Here is a 25000-nt window from a genome sequence, read left to right as displayed (position 1 = left end):
GTGGGCGGCGGCCAGTCGTTGCCCATCTCGCAGGCCTTCGCGCCCGGGGCGGCCACGGCGCCTTCGGCCGAGGCTCCGGCCTTGCTGTGTCGGCCGCGGCCCAACACCAGCTGCCCGGTGCCCATCAAGGTGTGCCCTCGCTCGCCGCCGTCCGAGACGCGCACCCGCACCTCCAGCTCCTGCTCGTCCTACTCCTACGCGGAGGACGGAAGCGGCGGTTCCCCCTGCAGCCTGCCCCAGTTCGAGTTCTCCTCCTCGCCCTGCTCCACCGTCACACGCTGCCTACCCGCCGACCCGCAAGAGTCCGGCACGGGCACCGACGTCGTCCTCGCCTCCGCCCGGCCCAAGATCAAGTGCGAGCCCCCGTACGGCGCCAACTCCAGCGACGAGTCGGGTTCCTTCTCCGACGGCGACAGCGAGTCCTGCCACGTCCGGGAACCAGGATCGGAAGTGAGTGAGCGTCCGTCGTCCGTATAGATGAGGTCTAGCGCTTGTCGACTTATTCTTATGCTAGCTGCTCGCGTCGATCTACTCATTCTGCTTTCCATTTATCTATTTGCTCTCTTCTTGGTCAATAGAAAGATTTACTGAGGTCCTGTGTGGTAGTTTAAGGCTTGGCAATGACTGTAATAATTATCAGTCTGTCTGCAGAAAGGCCCGGAGTAGCCCAGGACATGATTTACGTTGACACTGTTCATGGGCTGTGCTCTGCAGAGATATTTATCTGCAACGTGAGAGGCAGGTCATGTGATAAGCTAATGGAGCGTATTAGCATAGTTTTGGCAAACAGAGAAGAGAGAGGCGTAGTTGGGATGCATGAAGCGTCAAACACCCCCCCCCCCCCCCCCCCCCCCCCCCCCCATGCACAGACATACACAAACATGCACACAGACATGCAAACAGCCCTACATGCAGACACGCACACAGACACGCACACAGACACACACACAGACACCCAGGAAGAGGAACACTGCTGGTTTTTATATCCATCTACGTGAGCTAAACCCCCAACACTCCTAGCAGCGTGTAACTTAGTTATTGCTCTCTAATGAGATCCACCCACTGAAACTTCCGTTTCATCTCTCATCCTCCCTCTGCAAACGCTGCCAAGGTAACAACAATGTGTGTGTGTGTGTGTGTGTGTGTGTGTGTGTGTGTGTGTGTGTGTGTGTGTGTGTGTGTGTGTGTGTGTGTGTGTGTGTGTGTGTGTGTTAAACATGCATACATTTAACATGCACACTGTCAATTCTAATTTTAAAAGAACAAGTTTAAATCGTTAAAATTTGTTAGCTGTGTCATTTTCATAACGGTTCTATTAATAACAGCATTAGTATTCAACAGTCACATTTATTCCTTTTGCAAGGTTGAAAACGGCATACTGCACAATTAGCACTTTCAGTATGTACATGTATTCAGGCTTACACACTTACAGTGAGAGATTACTTTGGTGTAGGGTGTAGGCTGCTATATATTATGATTATCAGCGGAAAAGCAGAATCAGTGTTTAGTAACAAAGATGGAGGTTCTCTGTGTCCCACACAGCCACACACCAACCTGGAAAAAAATGCAATGTTCTCTCAGAAAATATTTTAATAAACACATTTTTTTTTCTTTCTCTTGCTCTCTACATTTCTCCTCTCTCTGACCGTCTCTCTCTCCCTCTATCTCTATCTCTCTCTCTCTCACACACACACACACACACACACACACACACTTTGCTGACATGGCTGTGGACATGGTGCTCCGTTCTGTGGTAATCCACCTGGCCAGACAGACTCGAGTTCACTGTGAGGGGATAAGCTCGTGGCTCACACACACACACACACACACACACACACACACACACACACACACACACACACACACACACACACACACACACACACACACACGAGCCCTCTTTCCCTGTCCTTTCACCGTTTGTGATGACTAAGCACTGTGTGCGGAGACTTTGTAATGAGCTGTGAGCTGAAGTGTAGAGGTTGCCAGCAGTGGGAGGTCAAGTCCAAAATGGCCGCCCGGCTGAGGCAGACGTGCGCGGGGCCTCCGTGGAGAAGACGGAGCGGCTCTGGACCTGCCGGCGCGTGAACGCCGCTCGCGCCGGTGCGCGCGAGAGTAGTAGCACGCGGAGGGAACTGGCGCGTTGCCGCGGCAACTGCTACCCGCAGAAACGAGCCGCCCAGTTTTGGTAGGCGGAGTCACAAGCAGGACGGAGATGAGCGGTAGTAATATCGGGTCAGAACCACAGGGTCTCAATACAGCAGCAGTGTGAGTCTGCTGTTCGTGTGCAGTTATTAGCTACTGAAACATCTGCGACCTCCTGGCGTAAACACACACACACACACGTCCCAGCCCGCTGTGGTTGGAGGCTCTGGGAGCACTGGGAGTTGAAAGATGTGGACTGGTTTTTGTTCTCTTGAAATGCAGAGATGCGCTCTCTCTCTCTCTCTCTCTCTCTCTCTCTCTCTCTCTCTCTCTCTCTCTCTCTCTCTCTCTCACACACACACACACACACACACACACACACACACACACACACACACACCTTTAAATCATCACTCTATATTACAGCTGTTCAGTGACTCTTGCATGTTTCCAGTAGATATATCAAACCTAAGAACAGCAAACACACATCATGAGATAAAACGTTGTTCTAAACCTTCAAAAGGCTTTTAAGTAAGATAAATAAGAACTCGTTATTTATGACTGCTGTAATTGAACAGGTAGCAGTCCAACCTATGTAATTACATTCAATAATGACGAGAGAAGAAAGCTTACAGTGGCATGTACAGTATAGAGATGCTCTTTCATAGAAAATGCTACCTCACGTTCAGTCTCCCTTTCTCTCTCTCTCTCTCTCTCTCTCTCTCTCTCTCTCTCTCTCTCTCTCTCTCTCTCTCTCTCTCTCTCTCTCCAGTGAGCCAACTGTACCAACAAACAGCACGAGCGCTCACACTGCCTCTCTGTGTTTACACAGCAGATGGCAGGAGGGAGAAAGAGAGAGAGAGAGGGGGGAGAGAAGAGAGAGAGAGACGCGGGAGAGAGAGAGAGTGAAATGCCGTTTTAAAAATAGCGGTAACATACCGCTGGAAACAATGAATTTAGCGGAGGAAGGAAGTTGTTAAATGTAGGCTAATGGGGGTGGCGGCCATAGTGATTCTGGGCTGGAGACCATCCAGAGACCATCTCTGCTCCTGCTGGAACCTGGTGGCCTGGAGACCATCCAGAGACCATCTCTGCTCCTGCAGGAACCTGGTAGCCTGGAGACCATCCAGAGACCATCTCTGCTCCTGCAGGAACCTGGTGGCCTGGAGACCATCCAGAGACCATCTCTGCTCCTGCAGGAACCTGGAGCACCCGCGCACGAGGCAGACCAGGGTCCGCGCACCACGCGCTCACTTAAATAGGAAGGACGCACATCCAAGAACAACTGCGAGATCCCGCATAATGAGCCATGATTGCACCGTAGCGTGCATTACACGCCACACTTCGCGTGCACTGCACCCGTGTAAAGCCAGACGAGCTCCTCGCGTGCACACGATCAAGCGTAGTAAAGTCAGCACGTGACACAGCGTGTTCCGTGGGGACACTGGCGGGAGAGCCCCCCCCCCCGGTCCGGTTGTGGGGGAGTCGCTCGTGGACGCGCGTTTCTCCCAGTACCGGAGCGCTAACGTGCTGAGCGCTATTAATCCAGGGGCCTGCGCGCGAGCGTGGGCGCGCGCGATCAGAAAGCTTTCGCTCGCGCTTCTTTTCTTTCGCTGCTGAGCGTCACGGCGCGAGATAATTTAACCCTTCAGGCACCGCTGTAGAGGAAATGAAAAGTGAGCTCGCTGCTACTCCGACAGCGTTAAAGGTTTTCTCGCTATGAGCCGGTTGTGGTCTGGTTATTATTGTGCGACTACTACTTTGGTAAAATCGTAAACCGCACGCTACGCTTAGACAGTTTTCTGTTTCGACTTGCCCTAAGAGCGCAACATCGTACGGGCCTGTTGGTTCAAATGCGGAGCGACTGTCGTGGCACTGGCGGGGATGTACAATGACGTCGGTTTTTCGGATTTTTCGCAGAAAACAGCCTTAAGACTAAAACTAATCTGGGTGCTGAAAATCCAGAGCAAACCCTCCAACCTAGACTATGATTTGGTTTAGTGTGCAATCACTGCATGTTCCTACGAAATAACATAACAAGTGTTCCCATGTTTATCAGGACTAAGGGATTTAGGTCAGAGCAGAGTGCAAGAATGCAGTTGATATTTTTCTCTTGCAAAAAAGTGTGATGTGGAGTCCAAAAATACTAATCTAGGCCAGTGCACCGACGTGTATGCAGAATACGGACAAAACACACACAACACACACACATGGCAGCCACAAGAACTCAGATCCCAGAGGAATTAGCGAATGGAAGCCCTGTGGTGACCAAATACATGCCCATCATTCCACTTGTGTGTGTGTGTGTGTGTGTGTGTGTGTAGCTCTCCATTTAGTGAGTGTGTAAGAGCAGATGAGTTCACAGGAGTGAACCGGAGAGCAGGGACCCCCAACCCCTCACAAACCCCACCCCCAACCCCTCACAAACCCCACCCCATTCCCCCACAAACCCCACCCCCAACTCCTGCTTGCTTCACTGCTCTAGTGACTTGTGTATGTGACTTTGAACCTTTGTTGCTCAGACATCTGTACACGTGAAGCCGTATGAAACAGAACCGTAACACTGTGTGAACAGACCGTATAGAACCTAAAGCTCTGGTTGATGATCACAGCTCTGTGACACCCTGGGGCTCCAGACAGGTGGGTCACCTACAACTTCAGGATGGGTTCTCTCCTCCATCTCACTCCTAGTGGGCCTAGTGTTAAAGCTCGGGGAGAGTACAAGAGAGGTGGAGATGTAGAAAGAGAGAGAGACAGAGAAAGAGGGAAAGGGAGATATAGAGGGAGAGGGAATGATATGGAAAGAGAGAGAGAGAGAGAGAGATGGACCACACTGCTCCAAGTAACAGATGAGACCTACTTTTCAGACCAGACCCATTTCCAAAGCAATGATCCATTGAGAGAAGGAGAGAGGTTGTGTGTGTGTGTGTGTGTGTGTGTGTGTGTGTGTGTGTGTGTGTGTGTGTGTGTGTGTGTGTGTGTGTGTGTGTGTGTGTGTGTGTGTGTGTGTGTGTGTGAGAGAGAGAATCCAGAGCAGGTCTGAATTTATGAACACCGCTGGTGTTCACTCTGTCATCTCTCCACCTTGTTGCAGGAATGCTTTCCCCTGGTGGAGCACTAAATATAGGCCCCCCATAACACACCCACCCTTCACACACACACACACACACACACACACACACACACACACACACACTCATCCCATGGCTCTGTTTCCCCAGTTCTCTGACAGACCCACCGGGGGGGAGAGGTCACCCAGGAAAGGCACTTCCTCCTCCATCTTTCCTGGCAGACAGTACCCCACTCCATCACACACACACACACACACACATGAGCGTGTGTATGGCCTGCCCTTGGTGCCGGGCCTCCACCCTCCCCCAGCTCCGTGTCCGTGCCTCATTAACGAGGCCTCACGCTGCCACAGCACCTCCTCCTGCGGGCGGAGCGGCCCGGGCGGGGAGCAGCCAATGAGCTTTGATCTCTGCATGGCGGCGCGAGACACCTGGCCCGGGATCAGTTCTCACCTTTCGTATCTCAGCGAGCGTGGTTAGGTGGGCTGACGTGGGGGCGGCTGAGATCAGCCACTTGACCGCTGCTCTCTTCCACGGCAATTAAAAACCTCCCCAACTGACGAGGGTCAGGACGCTCTGCTCGGCTGGGTTAGACACACCTCACTGTGGACCAGGAGGGCTCTCGTCCTCCCACAAGCACATGGTCTTCTCAAGAACTTTGCCCTTTGCCCTTTGCCCTTTAAGGTCTTTGCTGCAACATAAGCCTATAGCTGCATTTTCATCTCTTTCCAATAAGCATCTGGCAAACAGACTTCTGGAACAGTCACGTTAACTTTGATATGGGTCTTAGACCTCATAAACTTTGTCACATTCTGATTCACTATTGGAGTCAACATTCTATTTCTGTGTGGACATTTGTTTTCTTTTTATTCAATTATGTGGAGCGGTTTATATCTACACAGCAACAGAATTGTATACATCCTAGACAGCCTGTCAAGCTCTGACACATTTGATCCAGCCAATCAGAAGGTTCCAGCTATGTACCGCCCTCATCTCCATATCGTCTAGGAAACATATTGTTGCCATTGTTGTTCATAAAGGAGAGACCAGCTGTAGATCCTGAGAGAAAAAAATGTAGGAAAGACGCACACACACACACACACACCACACACACACACCACACACACACCACACACACTCACACACACACACATAAACAGAACCATATCCATCTTGCACGACTTTATTCTTTCCTGGGTTCCTGAGTGCATACCTGCAGGGAGAGTGGGCACTCTTTCTCTCGTTCTCTTTTTCCATCTTCCTTTTCTCTCCCTCTCTCATCCCCTACCCCCTCACCCCTCACCAGCTCAGTCTCTCTGGAGTGTGTGGATATCACTCGGGTATCAGTGTGTGATGTGCTCATCAGAACTCCTGCCAAAACCGGAGGCACTAGGACCTGTGCGTTCAGTACCAGCAGGGGGCAGTAACGCCACGAAACACCTCAGACGTGCCCATCAAACACACTCACAGGAGCCAGATATCACAACCTGTTTCCATTCTATTGTTTTGTTTACGCGTGTGTGTGTGAGAGAGAGAGACGTGTTGTCAGTCCCTGTAGTTCTGTGTGGATTAGCATACTCATCCCCGCTAGTACTAATGCGTCAGGAGTCTGAACGTAAACCAGAGTCAGATGTCCCACTCCATTTTGTTATTGCCTGCTTCTCCGTGGTGGCCCTGACAGATGGAGGGATCCTCTTCCTTTCTGTTTGTTACCTCTCGCTCCCACCGCCACCCCCTTATTTGTTTTGAGTCTGTCTCTGGGTCTGTATATCTGATGACAGGGAAATAGATGAAGTCAGCATTAGCCAACTGGCTTCTGTTTGTTTCAAAGTGTGCCGAGAGGTTTGGGCCTGTGCTGCCATCTTGTGGTGAAAAATATGAATTGCAGTCTAAGAAAATTAAGAACGTGAACTAAAACTTTAATGTTTAAACCAAAAATATAGTATGTTTGAAGCTATAGTAAGTAGAACTTAGGCTTTTATATTGGAAACGTAATTTTATTGTTAACTTACAGTGACAGTCTGATAATATAGTTAGAGATGAACTAGGCCAAACGAATGAAGAAAACATGAACGTGAAGACCGTGTGGTCTCGTTCCAGATCAAGCTTCCTTTCCCCGTCGATCAAATCACGAATCTTCCACGCAACGACTTCCAGATGATGGTGAAGATGCACAAGCTGAGCGCGGAGCAGCTCGAGTTCATCCACGACGTGCGCCGCCGCAGTAAGAACCGCATCGCCGCGCAGCGCTGCCGGAAGAGGAAACTCGACTGCATCCTCAACCTGGAGTGTGAGATACGCAAGCTGGTACGTAGCTCCTCGCGCACGCATTCGCACGCACAGACACGATCGACGCACGCATCCGTGCACGCGGAAACTCTGCTCGGGACCGAGGCTCTGAGCGCCTCGGTTCAGTTCTGAGTGGGTTGGATCTCTTCCTCTGTGCGGTGTATCAGTCCGCCCTCCCACCTGTCCGTGTTGCCATGGCAGCCCTGCTCGTGTCAGTCACTGGGGCAGCCCCGCGGATTTTCCATGGAAAGGGCGGAGCCCTGTTGTCTTTCATGTCATGGCGTCATGTGTGTGTGTGTGTGTGTGTGTGTGTGTGTGTGTGTGTGTGTGTGTGTGTGTGGCTTACCGCAAAAAGAGAGCTGACAGCAGAGATATGCACGCACGCACACACACACACACACACACACACACGCACAAACAGGTATGATACAATCTTACATGTCAGTGGAGATATTCTGAAAAACGCAAAGCTGTCTCTTTCTCAGACTTTCACTCTCTCAAACATACATTCTCTCTTTCTCTCTCACACACACAAACACACATTCTCTCTCTCTCCCTCCCTCTCTCTCTCTCTCTCTCTCTCTCTCTCTTTACAGGCTGCTTAATTTCAGTGGGTCTAGTGCAGTTTTGGGAACGTTACTTAAAAAAAGTAATTAGTTATAGTTACTCACTACTTGTTTAAAAAAGTAACTGAGTTAGTAACTGAATTACTCTATAATAAAAGTAACTCGTTACCAGGGAAAGTAACTATTTGCGTTACAGTAAAAAAAAAAAGTTATATGCCAACGAATAAGGATTTTTTGAAAAAGCAGTTTTCACAGTCAGTTGAAATGAGTAGATCAGAAAGGTGTTTAACTTTTGATATTTATTGCGCATCAACAGACCAGTGCAGGATAAAATCCTTTAAAATCCAAAATCTTTGTAAAAAAAAAGAAAAAAAAAAAAAAAAGCAAAAGTAAACAGTTACACTATATAAAGTGCATTTACATATATCAAATTAAATTAAATTCTCTCAACCTGAGACAACTGGTTTGTTCACAACAGAAGTAAACTTAACAATAAAACCTCTATTCCTAATTAAATAAATCAAATACCCAGTCGGGTAGACATTCAGTAACTTCAAGTATTTTCTTAAATAATGTTTATATCGCCACCTTGAAAATTATCATTTTTCTTCGGCTTGCTCCTGACTCACCATTTCTGCCTCTTCTCCGTTTGTGTCGTGTGTCACTGGTGTGCTTTGGCACGCGTGTAAAAACACTGGCTCTGATTGGCTACCATAACGCTGCCTTAGCCAATCACTTACTTACTTGTTAAGTTAAACAGGTGTTACGCCGAGAACTGTGACCTATTGAGATCTGTTACTCCTCACTAGCCTGGGCAGCGGTCCGCCCGTATTACTGTTAGTATATCAATATATAGTAACGCACCTCTTTTAATGACCAGTAACGTCAACGGCATTGTAACGACAGGAAAAGTAATTAATTATATTATCCCGTTACTGACAAAATGATGCCGTTACCTAACGCTGTTATTTTTAACGGCGTTATTCGCAACACTGGTCTAGTGTAGACAGCATAGACCGGCTGGAGAAAGAGCGTAAAGATTCAAAAGAAAGACAGATGTGTGGAGTAGAGTGTATGTGGTGATTAGCAGAGGTGGCTGTGGAGGGGTGAGGTACAGGGGTGAGGTACAGGGAGTGTGCGTTGTGCTGCAGGCGTGCTACTCCGTGGGGTGCCCTATATAACTCAATCACTCCCTGAAGGGCCCCGGGTGAAGTTGCACTACACCTCACAGTTGCAAAGGCAACAGGCAAAGGTTCTGCGTGCGGAACGGTGGGCGTGAATCCCATCAAAGAGCAGAAATCTGGGTCACGTTTGAATACGCCGTGCAGTGTTGGGGTTGGAATGACCTGTGTTGGTACCTGTGATCCAGTGTTTTGTCATGTCTCATTCAGGTCTCTCTTGAATGGTTTCTAACCATTACAACTCAACAGCATTCTGAGAAGCATTTTAAATTCTTTTTTTATAAGAACATTAGGTGTGTAACACATCTCTGTGTGTGTGTGTGTGTGTGTGTGTGTGTGTGTCAGGTGTGTGAGAAGGAGAAGCTTCTGACCGAGCGGAACCAGCTGAAGGCTTGTATGGGGGAGCTGTGGGAGAATTTCTCCTGTCTGTCTCAGGAGGTGTGCAGAGACGTCCAGCTCAGTCCGGAGCAGGTGCAGTCTCTACCGCACTACTGCCCCGCCCTCCGGCCCGCCTCCACCTCCCCCGGCAACCAGGCCCCTCCCTCCGCCAGCATCGACCTCACCACCCGCTCGGGAGCCGCCACGCCCGAGCCGGGCTTCCACAAGCCGCCTACCAGCGACCCGGACGGACACCCAGCACCAGCACCGGCCCAGTGGGGCACCGGGAACGGAGTGGAGCACGTGGACAATGGTGAAGGGGAGGAGACAAAAGCCAGCTCCGCCTACTCGGAGGCGGGTCTATCCCCGGAACAGTCCAATCATACAGTAACAGTAGACTTCTGCCAGGAGATGACAGATAAATGCACCACTGACGAACAGCCGCGGAAGGACTGAGCTTAGTGACAGTAGTGGATTTGCCACTTACAGTTTTTTTTTTGCTTTTTGTTTATTTTTTTCTTAGTTTTTTGTTTAATTTTTGTTTTGTTAGCTATTTAATTGAGATATGTCTTCTGACAGCCCCTCCACGCTCGAGGGGGGATGAGATGGTCAGTGTTCTCTCGCTCCTTTCTTTCTTTCTGTCCGTTTTTTTATATTTATGTCTTTTGTTTTCTCTCTTGGTTTGAGTTCCTTTGACTTTGTTCTTTTTTTATGGTTGACACTACAGTTGTCTTAACAGCAGCAATACTGTCCCTGCAGGTTCTCACCAGCTCAGCCTCTGATTGGCTGCAGCTCCTCCCAGAGCCCTCGTTGTCATGGTGCTAGACCTTTCACCCTTCACTGACCTCTGACCTCCACCATCTCCTTCCAAGTTGCAGTCCCTTTGCAGGGACAGGCTGTGAGCCCGCTTCCCTGTCAGACCTCCACAGACCTAGCCGAAGCAGTTCTCTCCTTCTCTCCAGCCTTCTCTTTTTCTCTCTTGGTTCTCTCCTCTATCTCCCTCCTTCTCTCTCTCTCTCACTCTCTCTCTCACTCTCTCTCTCTCTCTCTCTTACAGGCAAATCAGCAGTGTTAAATTAACACTTATAGTGTTAAAATGGTTGTACATGTGATAATTTAGCACTGGTCATTTTTCTGAGTCTCTCTCTCTCTCTCTCTCTCTCTCTCTCTCTCTCTCTCTCACTTTGTGGCCCTTGTCACAGCAAATTCAAACTCAGGAAATATTCAGAATGTTATAGGAACTCATGAAATAGAAACTCATAAAAAAAGAAAAAAAAAGGATACAGATTCTGTACACAAAAATGTCTCTTTTTACAGCAGCTAGACCACAAATGTTCATATGCAAAAAAAATGTCTTCTGTGTTACACATTTGTAGTGTCTCCACAACTCTTAATTTGTATAGACTGTTGTATCAAAAAAAGGAAAAAACAACAACAACAAACCAACCCAAACAAAAAACACCACACATTCCTCTATCGCCCTCTACAGCACAGACAGGAAGGGCAGAGCAACGGACAAACGAAGACGGCAAATCTGGACTTCGAGTTTCAATTACTAACGCCCCTTCCCCCCAACCCCCCCCCCCCCCCTTTCCCACATCAGCAATACAATTGTGTTTGGGTGTTTTTTTTTAAAGTGGTTGTGTACAAAGTGCTAGCTGGGTGGACCATGTGTTGTATATAGTCCTGAGAATGGCGAGTGGTCTGGTGACCTTGCGTAGTGCTTCAGTGTGTTTCTCTCACCCCGCCATTCACACTGGGCAACTTTTGATGCCGAGGGAAAAGAAAAGATTTGCTTTGCTGTTGCCCGTCTGAAGTGAGTTGATCCTGATTGTCAGTGTGCTTAAAACTCAGGAAGGAAGCTTCTCATACACACACACCACACAAGCACACACCCTCACACACACACATCATATACAGACTCAGCTCTGGTGTAAGTCCCTTGCATGGCATTTAGTCTTAAATGCATTGTGAGAAATATAATCTGCTCCAGACAGATTTGCCCTTCAGAAATGTTGAAAAAGCCCCGTCTCTCTTTTAGAGGAACCTCTCTTCCTTGCCAGTATTTAAAGATGCTATGCGTGTATGTGTGCATGTGTGTGTGAGTGTGTGTGTGTCTGTGTGTATATATGTCACAAAGACTTCATAGACACACATTTTGAACTGTTTCAGTGTTATGTTTCAAATTCTGTAGCAAAAAAGATTCCACACCTTCCAACGGGTGCGATCGCCGTCCATCCAGGTCCGAGCGTGGATGGGTGTGGCTTTGGACAGGGGGCGTCGCCGAGCTCGTTAAAGCGTCTGTCATCTTGAACTGGCTGGGTGAGGCGGCCTGCCTCTCACCTCAGCTTACCCTCCAACCACTCAGCACTTCTTAAAGGGTAGATTTCACTTTCAGAACCCTAAAATTCTGAAGTTGAAGCACTTAAGATAGGCTCTTTTAAAGGCCCCCCCACCAGATAATCGATTTTACCACATATTTATATAGTAAGCTATTTGACAGTTAGCCGATGAAGACCAAGTCCAGGAAGTAAAAGTCAACCAAAATAGAAATCAGAAGTTGCAATACAAGAGAGTGCTCAGTTCACGTTTGATTGTCTAAGAGTCGAATAAGCTAAATCTTTGGTCAAATAAAGAACTAATTAAAGAAAGCAGTTTTAACTTAAATGGGTATTTAACAAACCCTTTAAAATAGTCCTGTATTTGCCCTAATTGTATATTTGTTAGAGACGTATATCCATCATAGGATTGCATGCTGCCTGTATATTTTTTAGTTTGTCTATTTGTCCCAGACGTGGGTGTGTCTGGGAAATGTAGTCCTGAGAGCAGGTTCCAGCCTGGTGCAGGTTTTCTTGGAGATCATTGGTTTTATTCTAGCTCAACTTTAATGGCAACTTAGTTGCTGAAGTCCAATGAAAGGATCGACAGTTTACATACAAGCTTCTCAAAACCTTGTTCTCATAGTAGGTGAAACACAGATACCAACCATCAATTGCTGCGACGTTGTGCAAAAACTTGGTACACTGTGTTCAGAACGTGATCCTCTCATGATGTAAGAACGGCATATAGCTCAGATCTCTGATCCTGTCATATTAATAATATCTTTACAGAATGTGTGTGCATCTGTGTGTTTGTAAAACACTCACACATGCACACAAGCATACAAACACTGGACGGAATGCTCTTTTGTAGGATGTTAGAATCTAGAGGTGTCGTGATCGCTAGTTTATGCTCGTTTCGGTTGTTTTTTTCTCTATTCTCGTATCACTTTGATCTAGGTCCCTCCCTCTCTCTTTCTCTCGTGCTGAAATATTAACAGTATTTGCAATTTCAAAATTAAAATCAGGTACAAACCAGGAACTAAAGATTTATGGGTCCAAAGGGGCATTTGTGCACACATATGCAAATCATCCCTAGAAATACGTTGTTTTCCTAATACTTGTTTCATGAAAAATGATTAACAGTGGAAACTGTGACGTTCCACCGGATAAGCACACAGTCATACACTTGAGTATCTATGTCTACCTTGATGTTGTTTGAGCATTTATGGTATTTTGTGACAAAATGACCCCCCCACACCACCCCCACCAAAAGAAGAATAAAAAACAAACGCTATAATGATGGACACCCTTTTGTAATTATTGCTCAGTCAATTCCTCAGGCGACAAAGAGGGCATTAGCATATTTTTTTTGGATTGTACATGACATGGCGATCTCTCTTTTGCTTTGCCTTACGAGCCAAAGGTCACTCCGATTGGAGGTTTGGGCCGCTCTGACATGGGCATAGAACAATGTAGGCCTGAGAAACCTCACAGACTGATTCATCCACGCCGCATCCCCTCCAGAACCCGCCACCGGTCGCCTGGTTACTGAATGCCCTTAACGGCCTCTCTCAGCTCTGTGCTGATTGGTCCACTAGCCAAGGCTGGATTGTCTCACACTCGTTCTTCTATCTCGTCTCAGGGTGCGTGCCAACACTTTTTATTTCTTCATTTATTTAAAAAAGCAAAACGTTTTTGGTGTTTTGGTGGTAGCTGGTGACGTTCATGATCTCTGCTTTCACAGATGTACTGGTGAAAGGAATTTCTGAATCAAAACTGATGGGCAGTCAACCTGGAACTTTTATTATGTTTTAGTTTCTAAGCTAATAAGCAATGATACAGAGGGGAAAAAACTGATTTGCACAAAAGTTTGGATGTAGACCCAGCAAATGCTGCAGAGTCTCCAACAAAGAGATCCATCATTTGAATTCTTTTAGACTTTTGAAAATTGACATTATGTCAGATATGGCTTTTAATCTGCAGTTTATAACAGCTTAAAATATGACAATGCAATCGTTTTTGTTGTTGCAGTAACTGTTGCTCTATATAAATGCTATAACAGAAGTACAAAGACATACGTGTTGTGTTTTGAAGCTCGTCTGTTTGAAAGCTCGTGTTTTAATGTGGTTGACTTCTATGGTTGGTTTGCTTTGTGCTGCTTCTCTGAAACATTGACACTGGCCCTCCATAGGTGGCGCTCTTCACCTATAGGAGGAAGAATACAGAAAAGCCTTGTTCCCCCACAATTTGCTCGACTTTATAAAACATTTGGTGTCCAGGCTGAACTGAGGAAAAATCGAAAAAGCAAAAATGTTTACAAAGAGAAGGTGTCACATTTTTATGAGTCTGTTAAAACTTGCCATGTACATAGTAATTGTGAGTTTCAATTGGATAGTTAGGTTTAGTATTCTCTTTTTCATTTTTTTGTATGTTTTTTAAAAAAAAAAAACAAAAAATGTTCTTTGATAATTGCTTGTTTCCTCAAGTCTGTCTTTTTCGCCCGACGGGGATGTTTCAGAGTAAGATGATAAGAAGTGAACCTCCAACTTTTGCCTTAGAACTTACAGAGGCCATAGTACACATTGATGTGAAATGTGTGTATGCAGGGGTCACGACCCCCCCTCCCCCCATAACCCCCATCTCTCACTTAGCAGAGCGGACTCTCTTATCTACCTGTGAAATACTTCATACCTCTCATACCTGGTCAACGACTGTATCAGCAAACCACATCAGGTGTTTTTCTACATGCTTTTTACACAGATTATATGGATTATTGTATTAGTAGATTTTGGTGGACCGTTTTTAACGTAATAGATTTTTTGGCTCGGTAGTCAAATTTTGTTTTTTTTTTTCCCTCCCGTTGGTCCTCCCCTCCCCCGCCCCTTCTTGCTTGCTTTCTTGTTTTTCTAGACGAATGTTTTGTGTTAATATCGTCGGTTTGAGATAGCTGTTATTTGCTTACTCTGTAGAGGTTTTTCCTTTCTTGTTTTTTTTTCATTTCTACATGCTACATGACCCTAAAGAAATAATGACTTAACCATTGTAAATACGGTATTGTGCAGAACACATTTCCATGCATTTCAATTGCTAGTGTTATATAAATGACAGATTTTTTGTCTAGACACCATTTCTGTTTATGAAATAAAGAAACATATCATGCACTTTGATTTTGTCACTGTTCCACATCTTCACCTGGGATGTACATAGCTGTTGTTGTCATGTTGTTGGCAAAGTTGTCATGTTCTAAACTTAGTGCATATTCATATATGCTAATGAGAGCAGTAATTCAGACAGATCAGTCAATAAAGGTGTCAACTGGCACAGAACCATTTGTACCTAATTTAGAAATGCAATATGCAACATAAGCCTTGCATTACCTTAAAAAGGGTTCTTCGGATGTTTTTTTTATCAAACGTTTGGTTAAGTAGAACAAAACTCTACGGAATATTGGTGATTATAGCCAACCAGTAAGAAACCATTTCTGTGTTAAAGGCAGTTCGCCACTAGATGGCAGTATTGTATCATCTCTTATAGTTGCAGTGAGGAAGAATGAAGTATCGGAATTCTCCACTGTACAAAACTATTACTCTAATATGCAAAACATTAAGAGATTGACCAGAAGGTAAAGTGGTTGATAAAGCTACTGTATGCTTGGATTTGTGTTCAGTAGATTTCCAAAGACAAGATGATGATACAAAAGTGCTTATCTCTTTAGCTACTATAAAACACTGGCATACTGTCCACAACATGAAAACTTCAAAGGCGAAATTATAAAAATCACAAGGAGATTTTTAAAATCTGTTACATACAGATCTAGTAGTAGAGAGAATAGAAAGTAGAGAATAGAATTGTCATTTGCAATTGAATGACCTATGGGTGACCTATAATCGGTCATCTTACTGACAGGAAGTATTAGTCAGAACCAATGTCTAATTCCATTATAACAGCTCTTGGAATTCTAAACACAGAGAAGTAGCGTTATGCAGAAGAATGCTAGTAATCGTGTGGTCCGGGGAGTCAGAATGCTGTCCCACTCTGTGGTTGCTGGTCCACTCAACAGTCGGTCTGAGGTCAGTCTGGCGTGACTCGGAGAGTTCATTTTTTCATGATGGATGATAGTTCCAGAATCATGCTCTGAAACAGGGAAGCAGGTGACCTGAAGATCCGTCCCACTTTCAACGAATCAGAAATCAAAACCACATGAGACACAGCAAATAAAGTAACACCACTATCCCACCTACCTACATATACTGAGTTCATAAAGATGAAAACATTATGACAAAACCAGTGGGCACACCAGTAGTATAATGTAATTTCTGACTAGTAACTAGCAGGGCTGGTAAACATGATTAAAACAAATCTACAACATCTCAACGCAACGCGGCACTTGCTTTGTGAGTACATTTGAATAGCGCACCTTGAATAACTAAGAGTTTTGATCCTGGCAGAAGATCACATCTCCTTTCTCACCATTGACATGCGCCGTCCAGCGGCGCCATCTAGTGGCATCGTCCGCTGCCGCCGCCCACCGGCAAACCTTAATTCCTTGCAGCTGGTAGACGTGGAGCTGTCTGAGGGGCTAGCCGGTCCGCTCTCAGACATCCCTCGGGACAAGAAGCTGCCTTTCCTGGCGTCGGGATAGTGGTCTCCACTCTCCTGGCTCAGGTCCGTGTTCCCGTGTCTGCGGGAGGACGGGCGGATCTCCGTGCTGTTGGACTGCAGGTTCCTCGGAGCACCTTGGGGCCCAGAATCATCGCTGCTGTAGGAGAGGTCAAGGTTGTCCGTCGTGTGATGCAGCTCCACAGCCTGTAGGTGGCGTGCAGCCTGGATCTCAGGCAGCTTCAAGGGACGCAGCTGCCCTGCGTGACGCTTGGACCCCAGATGGACATTGCTGTTTCGTGCCTCTAAGAGGAGTGGTGGAGGGGCATCAGCTGCCACCGAGAGGGGCAATGCCTCCACCTTCTTGTCGGGCATTATGGTGTGGAATGTCTGGGTTACAGGCATTAATTTCTGGGGTGAGGAGTTGGACAACATACATTCGTGCTGCACCATGGTAGTTTTCTTTGACGTACAAAAGCCATCGTCATCTCTGCTGTGCTGGCTTCCATAAATGCCCTGCTTGATCTTCTTCAGTCCTAGGTGGAAGATCTCCAAGACGTTCAGGAACAGGGAGACCCCGGCGATGACCAGCATGAAGGTCATGAAAATGCTCTTCTCGGTTGGCCTGGAGACGAAGCAGTCCACAATGTTGGGACACGGGTCTCTCTTGCACTTGTACAAAGGCGCCAGTCCGACTCCGTACAGGACGCACTGTCCCACTATGAAGCTCACTTCCACCATCGACCTGGTTAGGATGTGAAACACGTACGTGTGCAGCAGGGCTCCTCTCAGCGGCGGTCTCCTCACCTTCCTCTGCTCCTCCAGCCTCCTCAGCTCCTTCTCCAGCCTGCGCTGCTCGACCCGGGCGTCTCCTCCACCCACGCCCTTCAGCTCCACCTTGAGCAGGGCCTTCTTCCTGCTCCGCTCCTTCTCCAGGGTCCTCAGGCGATAGAGCGCGTGGGCCACGTACGCCAGAGAGGGCGAGGAGACGAAGATGACCTGCAGCACCCAGAACCTGACGAGGGATATGGGGAAAGCGTGGTCGTAGCACACGTTCCTGCAGCCCGGCTGCTCCGTGTTGCACACGAACCCGCTCTGCTCGTCTTCCCACACGTCCTCGGCGGCGACGCCCAGAACCAGCATGCGGAAGATGAAGAGGATGGTGAGCCAGATCTTGCCCACCGTGGTGGAGTGGACGTGGACGTCCTCCAAGATGTCACCCAGCAGGGTCCAGTCCCCCATCACTTGGGACACGTCACCTGAGGATCAGAATGCACTTGCCAGCGATTTAATGACAGATTGGCCTAATTAACTCGGTTTTATGGTTTATTAAACTGCAATATAAACAAATTATGAAGCGAATCTATCATTCATGTATTTTTAAGAATTGAAAATGTCCTAATGTCATAACCTCAGTGGAACCCAGTCAGAAAGAGACTTACGCACATGGACGACTTTCTCAACTGAAGGTTTACGATAACGGAGGCCGAAATATGCTGGCTGTACTCCTCCGAAGTCCTCCCGTCTTCAGCAAAGCAGGTAAGCTCCTCTGTTTGGACAGTTTCAGTGAACTAATCCAGTCCCACTGCACGGTGAACCCATACGAGGTTTCCATTGATCCGTGGGTGGTTGGACAGCGCCCGGGGGGGCTGGAGCAAACCAGCAGGCACAGTGTGAGGGGGCATCCGTTAGGGACGAGGCCACACCCCCCTGCCATGCCGTGTCCTGTCCAAATGTCAATGTCTAGAGCTGCACGTGAGTGGTGCATTACAGTGACTGCCCTTCACACACAACAAGCCACTCGGGGTCATCTGAATATGCAAATGAACTAAAGATACTGCATCTGATTGGGCAGAGCCCAGGCCCAATAATCAATGAATCATGACAAATTTCACTTACAGGCCATTTTGGGATAAGGCTCTAATATGTGGGTGACACTCATTCGTGTTGGTCTTCCATCATGTTGTGGAAACATTAATAGAAAACAGCTATTTTTTGGAATTACCTCAATGGAATCTTTGTCCAATATCTAATATGTATAAGCACTCACAGCACAGCTCAATAGAGAACACTTAAAATAAATTAGCTTTATTCTAGAAAGTGAAAAACTTTACACTATTTACAGAATATTTGTTCTGAACAGTCAATTTCAGGGGTTGCTTTCCAACCTCTGCTTTTCAGGACAAAAGTTAAAAAAGAATTTACACATTTGTTATAATATAAACCTTCTCAAAAAAAAAAAAAAAAACGAATCCATACAATTTGACATTTGACATGCCTTATGACACGGTAATAACTTAACATTCAAGAAAATATGAATTGTGTGATGAGTCAATGAAAGAGAAACTTCATCCAGGTCTTTGAACCTGGACCACAGCAGCAGCTCTTTGAGGGGACACGTGCAGCACTTGAACACCCAGAGTCGCCATTTCTGCTACTATCAGTTAAATTTTTCTTTCACCTGAACTGCACTTTGTTTCCAAAAGATCAGAATGGGATGAGAAGATTTCAGATAATCTCATGACCTATTCGAGGAGCGTTTGTTACTTTTTACCTAATGTAGCTTAATCTTTATTGTGCTGAAACTCAAACATGAAACCAGCTACATAACACTCATATCTCCTTTCTCAAGAAAGGAAAGATGTCTAGATAACACAGGACCCTGGTCTTATGGTACATACATAGCACACTTGTTTTCACCATTCCTGTCCTTCTCTTAGAGGTAGATTTTAGAAGGCAAAAATCTCTCCCAGCTCATGAATCATGAAACCAGCTCATTGTAGGCCACCACACCACAACAACAGTAATGTTAAAGCTTCTCTCCCCAAAGAAATGGGGTTATTTCTGATCTTCACAAGTCAAACATTGGCAAAATTCGTGGACAGGAACCCCGGGCTGGTTTATACTTCTGCTGCCGGGACACTGATGGTCCCTCGTGGGCCCTGCAATCCTGTAGCGCTCAGACCACCCATTAGTCCAGACTCATCAGCTTACATCTTCTCAGTCTTCTTAAAGAGTTTCATGAGTTGAGTGAATCGGTCTTCGATCTATAAGGGGGAAAGAAAACAGTTAGCATACAAAAACAGTTCCCCAAGCCCAAACATGCCACTCCCATCAGACTCAAATACGCAGAATTATATTTATGCGTAACAATGTTATGCCAAAAGTTACACCGCCGGTCTGTTCAATGAAGACATCATCTAGCGAGTATAGATCTGGGTCATTATATAACCTACCTCTTGTTTAGGAACAAAACAAACATACCTCTGCTGGTGACTTTCTTAATTTGGTTGAAAGTGCAGCAAATGTCTTCTGAGTGGCTCCATTCGTCTTGAGCTCAAGGAGAATATCCCGGTCCTCTTCCCTTGAGGGCAGGACAAAAAATAGAAGTTTGGATGCCATTTTAAATCTCCATAACAACTGACTAGAAACACCCAATTGGCTGTATTCTGTAGCAGTACTCAGATTCTATGTGGAGACAAGTCTAAATTCATACTAACCTGGTCCAAGTTACCACCACTTCTCCTTTCTTCCTGACCACATTCTTAGCAGAGAGACTGCTGGGTGACAGCTGAGGCAATCCCGTCTTCTTCACTTGCTTTGAAGGAGTTCTTTCACCTCTTTGTTTGGAGGATTTCGACTTCTTCTTGTGCCTTTGTTTCTGATGCCCATCTTGGGATTTTTCTCTTCTTGAGCGTTTCTCCTTTGGCCCCGAATAATGTTTCCTACGCTTCCTGGATATCTTCTCACCTGGACTCTTGGTCTCTGACGCGCACCCTTCCTTTCCAGTGGCAGCAGTAACACCATCGGTGGTTGCCATCTCAGCTGGATTGCTGGTCGTTTTGGGCAAGCTAGCAGGACTAGTTTCATCGCTAGAAGCAGCACCTTTGTCTGACGTTTGAACTTCAGTCATTTCATTTGAGGTAACCAGTGGAAGACCTTCCAAGGGTGAAGCTTTGTTTAATGATGTCCAAGCAACCTCATGAAGGTCTGTTTGTGCTTCTGATGGTCCTTCATTCTGCACCGGTGGGGGTTCCTCGCATGAGCCAGGAGACGTGTGTCTAATCCGGACGATGAAGTGATCGTTGGATCTCTCCATTATTTCCGCTTGCATGGGTAAGTTTGGTTTGAACTGGAACGTAACAGGATCTGCATTGTCCCAGTTTCCACCGGTACTGGACCCACAGCTGGAGTTGTCAGTGTCAAGAGACAGGTGAATGTCCTGCTCAGTTGCGTCTTCTCCGTCAAGAAGCGCGTCCTCGCTGTAATGGGCAGTGATGACGCTGCTCGGCACGGACAGTGTGTCTCCACACACTGGTGGGTGTAAAAAGCTCAAATGGCCATCTGACTTCAGCGGGGAGGGAATGGTAAGAGAAACTGCCAGATCTTCAGCCAAAATCGAGAAGGATTGCTGGGAAATCCCTATGGCTGGAGCATGAGAATCTTGGTTTGGAAGAGGGTTCGAAGGGACTTCTAACAAGCAGCTTTCATCAAGGAGTGCTGGGTTTAAGGGCATTTGGATTTTGCCGTTTGGGGAGATGAACTTGTATGGTGAAACAGATGACCACGTGATGAGTTTTGATGGCGTCATCATCTTGCTGGGTGTCACTGCCCCAAAGAGACTCTCACCAGCAGAGCCCTCCTTTTTTGGTGTGTTGAGTGCCCAGCTTTGATGATCTCCTACATTAGCCTCCAGCAGATCAGATCCTTGCAAGAGACATCTAAAAATCTCCCCCATTTGGGAATCCGTGACCAAGTTGAAGGTTAAACTTGACGTCTGCTGCTCTGTGAGAATTTCAAAGTCAGACCTGTCGTGCATCGACCCGCTGTGAGACAGACGTGTGTAGACGGATGCTGCGTTGTCTGGCGCAGGGCTGCATTCTGGGAGATGTATCTCGGCAGATGAGGAAGCAGGTACGCGGCCTGACCTCTGCTCTGCTGGCACCTGAGGCACTTCCTCCATGGTCGCCTTTATGTTTTTGCCACTGCTTCCCAGTCCTCGTGCTCTACACGGAACGACATGTGATGAATGAGGTGGCATTTGTTGGTTCTCCTGAACTGCATTCACTAGCTCAGCTTTAGACTTAATAATTCGCCTATGCTGAGTAACAGTCAAGGGTTCTTTAGTCTGTGACTTGGGTGTCTCTCTCTCCCTGGGATTGGAACGTTTGTTTTCCAACGAAGATTTATTCTTGGAATGCTCAGACACACTTTTAAGGGCTGCCTTTAATTCTTTAAAAAGAAAATCAAACTGGCAATCTACAAAATTCCACAGCTTTTGTTTGAGATCATCTGCACGTTGGTCAAAGATGCGGTTGACAATGCCATTGTTAGAGACCTTGTTCATAACAGAATTGATTATCTTATTGAGCCTAGGTTTGATGTCATTATCTTGACCGCAGAATCGATGAAAGTTTGTTGAGTCAACAAATTCTGTGAAGGAGGCTAAAGACATATCAATAATGCAGCAAAAGGCCGCCTTGGTGACATTTTTGTGAAGTTTCATGTACTTTCTTCTCAGCTCAGAGCGAATGAACGACAACATGTTCATGAAGTCTGCGGAGGATGCTATATTGGCTTTGGAGGGCGCCGTCACCGTTTTGAAACGGCGCTTGTTGAGAGTGGGACTGTCTTTAGAAGGAGCCCCCCTGCCTTGCTCGCAGCGTTTGGGAGTAACAGTTGCTCTCGTTTGAGCCGTTTGGTTCTCTAGCGCTGGAGACCTCGGACTCGACTGACCTCGAAGCTCTCGTTTTGTTTTATCGTTCTGAGGACTCTGGATGACCAAGGCGCCTTCCTCATCACTTTCACTGACTATCTCTCCCTCTTCCAAGTCCTCTTCAGTAGCAGTAAACGAGAGAGGCTCCTGTTGATCTTTTAGCACGTTGACTGGTGTGATGGAGGCACTAGGTCGTTTATTCTCCTTGTTCATATCCATCTTCCATGCGTCCTCCTTTGATGCAACGGTTGACGCAGAAAAGTCTTTAAAAAGAAACACACACCATCATAAAACATTTACATATTTGACATCAACAAAATGCAACGGTCAGATTGCAACGGGTTATACGAAACAGGTCCACGTATACAACATGCTTTACAATGTATTTAAGGTAGCAAAATATTAGTCTGGGATTGTATACAGGAATATTTGTTACTCAGCTAAAGCAACAATATACAAAGACTGTGAGTCTACAAATATTAATTACATCTAACATGGAATACTACTGCAACATACGGACCTTTACTAAGACTTTTGACGTGTTGCTCCTTTCCCAAATGCTGCTCCTGAATTTTCTTGGTCTGCCGGACTGGACTTGTCAGGGGGCTGATGGCTTCAGGAATGACCTTGATGTTACTCAAGGTAAGCATCATGGAATCTTCATCATGGGGTACCACTGTAGAACTGGATGGCTTAGAGTTCTGGCTCTCATTCTCTGTGGAATCTGGCTCGGAGGTCTGTTCCTGGTGGGTTCTCTTCTCTGTGGAAGAGCTGCTGATGTTAGCCACCTCTGCCCATGGCCCTTCTAATGACCCTGAACATGAAGCAGGCTTTTCTAGGCTTTTTGTGATCTCCGTGATACAAATGGTTGCTTGGGAGTCTGCACAACTGTCTTGGTTTTGAGGTTTAAAGTCTACACCAACAGTGCTGGAAACAACTTCGAGAGAGACAGAGGCGTCACTGTCATAGCTGGTCTTGGAAATAGCTTGAGTGTCCACCGATGTGGACACTTCCTCCTGAAATGCATCACTTTGCTTGGATGGTGACACTTTGGGATCTGGCTGATTATCTGCTTGACAATGTTTACTAGAAATTTGAATATTCTCATCCTCAAGATTATGTGTAGAATATGGAGATTCTAGATCCTTGCAAACAGCTTCAACTGATGGTACAGAGGGACCAACAACTGCTTCAGGTTCTTCAGCAGAGACATGAATTTCAGCAACTGTAGTCTGGTTTAACGCACACTGAGAGGTTTCCTTACGTCTCCGACATATGGTAGTAGTAGATTCGCCTGAATGGTCTGGTATTGCAACAGATTCCTTTCCTTGAGGTTCTGAATCTATAGCAATTTCTTCTAAAGGAGTTGTAAGATTTTCATGGATGCCTCTGTCAAATCTTTTGGGAAAGTCCAGGTCATTTTCTTTTACTTCTGCATTCTGGACGTTTGCTGATGGCTCAGTAGAGCTCGGAGTTGCATCCTGACTTTCGTTAGGCTGAATGTTTAAACTGCTCGGGGCATGGCTTGCAGCTGCATCTTGTGTAACGGCACCTGATGTAGACGCTGGGGTCTCATCCACAGCCTCTACTGACAACTGGCTGTTTTCTATTTCATCTATTACACAGAACTCTTCTCCAAGCTCAAATGAAACTTCATCCTCAAATGAAGCGACCTCTAGGGTATCCCTGGCAGGAATCCCAGTTGGCTCATTGGCTGTGGCAGGCTGGCTCTGCTTTTTAACTGGTGACAGAGTGAGGTTCAGAGTCTCCATGAAAGTTAGTTTTCTCTTTGGAGTGCTCTCCTCTGCCATGGCAGGACCGTCAGAGTTATTAATTAATGCCGAAGGGGACTGCACAGTCGCAACACGTTCTGCCTCAACAGTGTCACTGGTAAGTCCATCTTCATTTACTCTGCATTTCTCAGGAGAGACAGACCTTGTGTTCTCCTCAGCCAGAAAACTGTCGTTTGATTTTCTGTCCAAGGAAGTAGTTAGTTTACCTTTATCAGCCCGCCGTCTCTCCTTGTCATAATCAACATCCACACATTTCTCCTTGATGCTACTGCTGTCAGAGTTTTCCTGACTGATATGGGACAGAGAGTTTTTACCATCCCTTGAAGGATCACATGAGGAGATGGTTGGGATCGACTGCTCCTCTGTCCTTCCAGGACCTTTTCTTTTGTCCATACCATGCTTGTGATCTTTTCTCCGAGTGGGAACATTACAGCGAGCACCATATTTATCGGAAGTGTCTCGCCGGCTTTCCCTAATGTCAGCGTGGCTTCTGTTCCTACTGTCCTTGTCGCATTTATTGGAGAGTTTATCGCCGGCCCCTTTGCTGACCCCATGCTCGCTAGTCTTGGCGCTCCTTTGCTTGTGTTTGCTCTTCTCGGACCCGGTGCTCCTCCCGTCTCCTCTGCTGTTTCCTTCCGGCCTATTCCTTCCTTCGCTGTGTCGCGTGTTCTTGTGTTCTCTGCTCCCGTCACTCCTGGTGCGCCTCCTTTCTGAGCTGCTAACATCCTGTGGTCTCCTTTCTTCTTTCCTGTGATGTTCCTTGGTCCCTCTCTTGTCCACATTCCGGTCTGACTTAGTCACACAGCTCACTTCACTTACAGAGTTGTGGGTTCCTCTTCTATCACCAGAACCTCCTTGCTCTCCTCGGTGTCTGACTTCTCCTCGATTATCCAAGAGTCCCTCTTTCAGACCGTGGGCCAGCGCATCCGTTCTCTCTACAC

At 46.7% G+C, this 25000-nt stretch overlaps 3 protein-coding genes across 6 annotated transcripts in view; 1 reads left to right on the top strand and 2 right to left on the bottom strand.

The window, feature by feature from the left end:
* bach2b (BACH transcriptional regulator 2b) overlaps nt 1-15112 on the top strand; it is a 38031-nt gene extending 22919 nt beyond the window's left edge. For 3 of the 4 annotated variants that reach the window (XM_077016423.1, XM_077016421.1, XM_077016422.1), the window contains exons 3-5: nt 1-450; nt 7317-7523; nt 9598-15112. The exon at nt 1-450 is cut by the window's left edge and continues 981 nt beyond it. In XM_077016423.1, the coding sequence (XP_076872538.1) occupies nt 1-450; nt 7317-7523; nt 9598-10086 (1146 nt within the window). In that variant the 3' untranslated portion in view covers nt 10087-15112. The remainder of the gene's footprint in view (nt 451-7316; nt 7524-9597) is intronic. The other variant, XR_013133093.1, reaches the window with a different exon arrangement.
* A 934-nt stretch (nt 15113-16046) lies between these two features.
* Nucleotides 16047-17792, bottom strand: gja10b (gap junction protein alpha 10 b). The gene is made up of 2 exons (XM_077018175.1): nt 16422-17792; nt 16047-16085 (listed from the first exon to the last, which is right to left on the bottom strand). Exons 1-2 carry the CDS (start codon nt 17790-17792, stop codon nt 16047-16049), a joined length of 1410 nt encoding a protein of 469 aa, XP_076874290.1.
* An 825-nt stretch (nt 17793-18617) lies between these two features.
* Nucleotides 18618-25000, bottom strand: part of casp8ap2 (caspase 8 associated protein 2) — an 11686-nt gene continuing 5303 nt past the window's right edge. The window contains exons 7-10 of the mRNA XM_077016420.1: nt 22787-25000; nt 20051-22529; nt 19815-19914; nt 18618-19597 (exon numbers count right to left, since the gene is read on the bottom strand). The exon at nt 22787-25000 is cut by the window's right edge and continues 755 nt beyond it. Coding sequence (XP_076872535.1) covers nt 19541-19597; nt 19815-19914; nt 20051-22529; nt 22787-25000 — 4850 coding nt within the window. The 3' untranslated portion in view covers nt 18618-19540. The remainder of the gene's footprint in view (nt 19598-19814; nt 19915-20050; nt 22530-22786) is intronic.

Source organism: Brachyhypopomus gauderio, chromosome 9 (genome assembly GCF_052324685.1).
Source record: "Brachyhypopomus gauderio isolate BG-103 chromosome 9, BGAUD_0.2, whole genome shotgun sequence".
NCBI classification, from domain to species: domain Eukaryota; kingdom Metazoa; phylum Chordata; class Actinopteri; order Gymnotiformes; family Hypopomidae; genus Brachyhypopomus; species Brachyhypopomus gauderio.
This window is presented reverse-complemented; position numbering and strand designations above follow the sequence as displayed.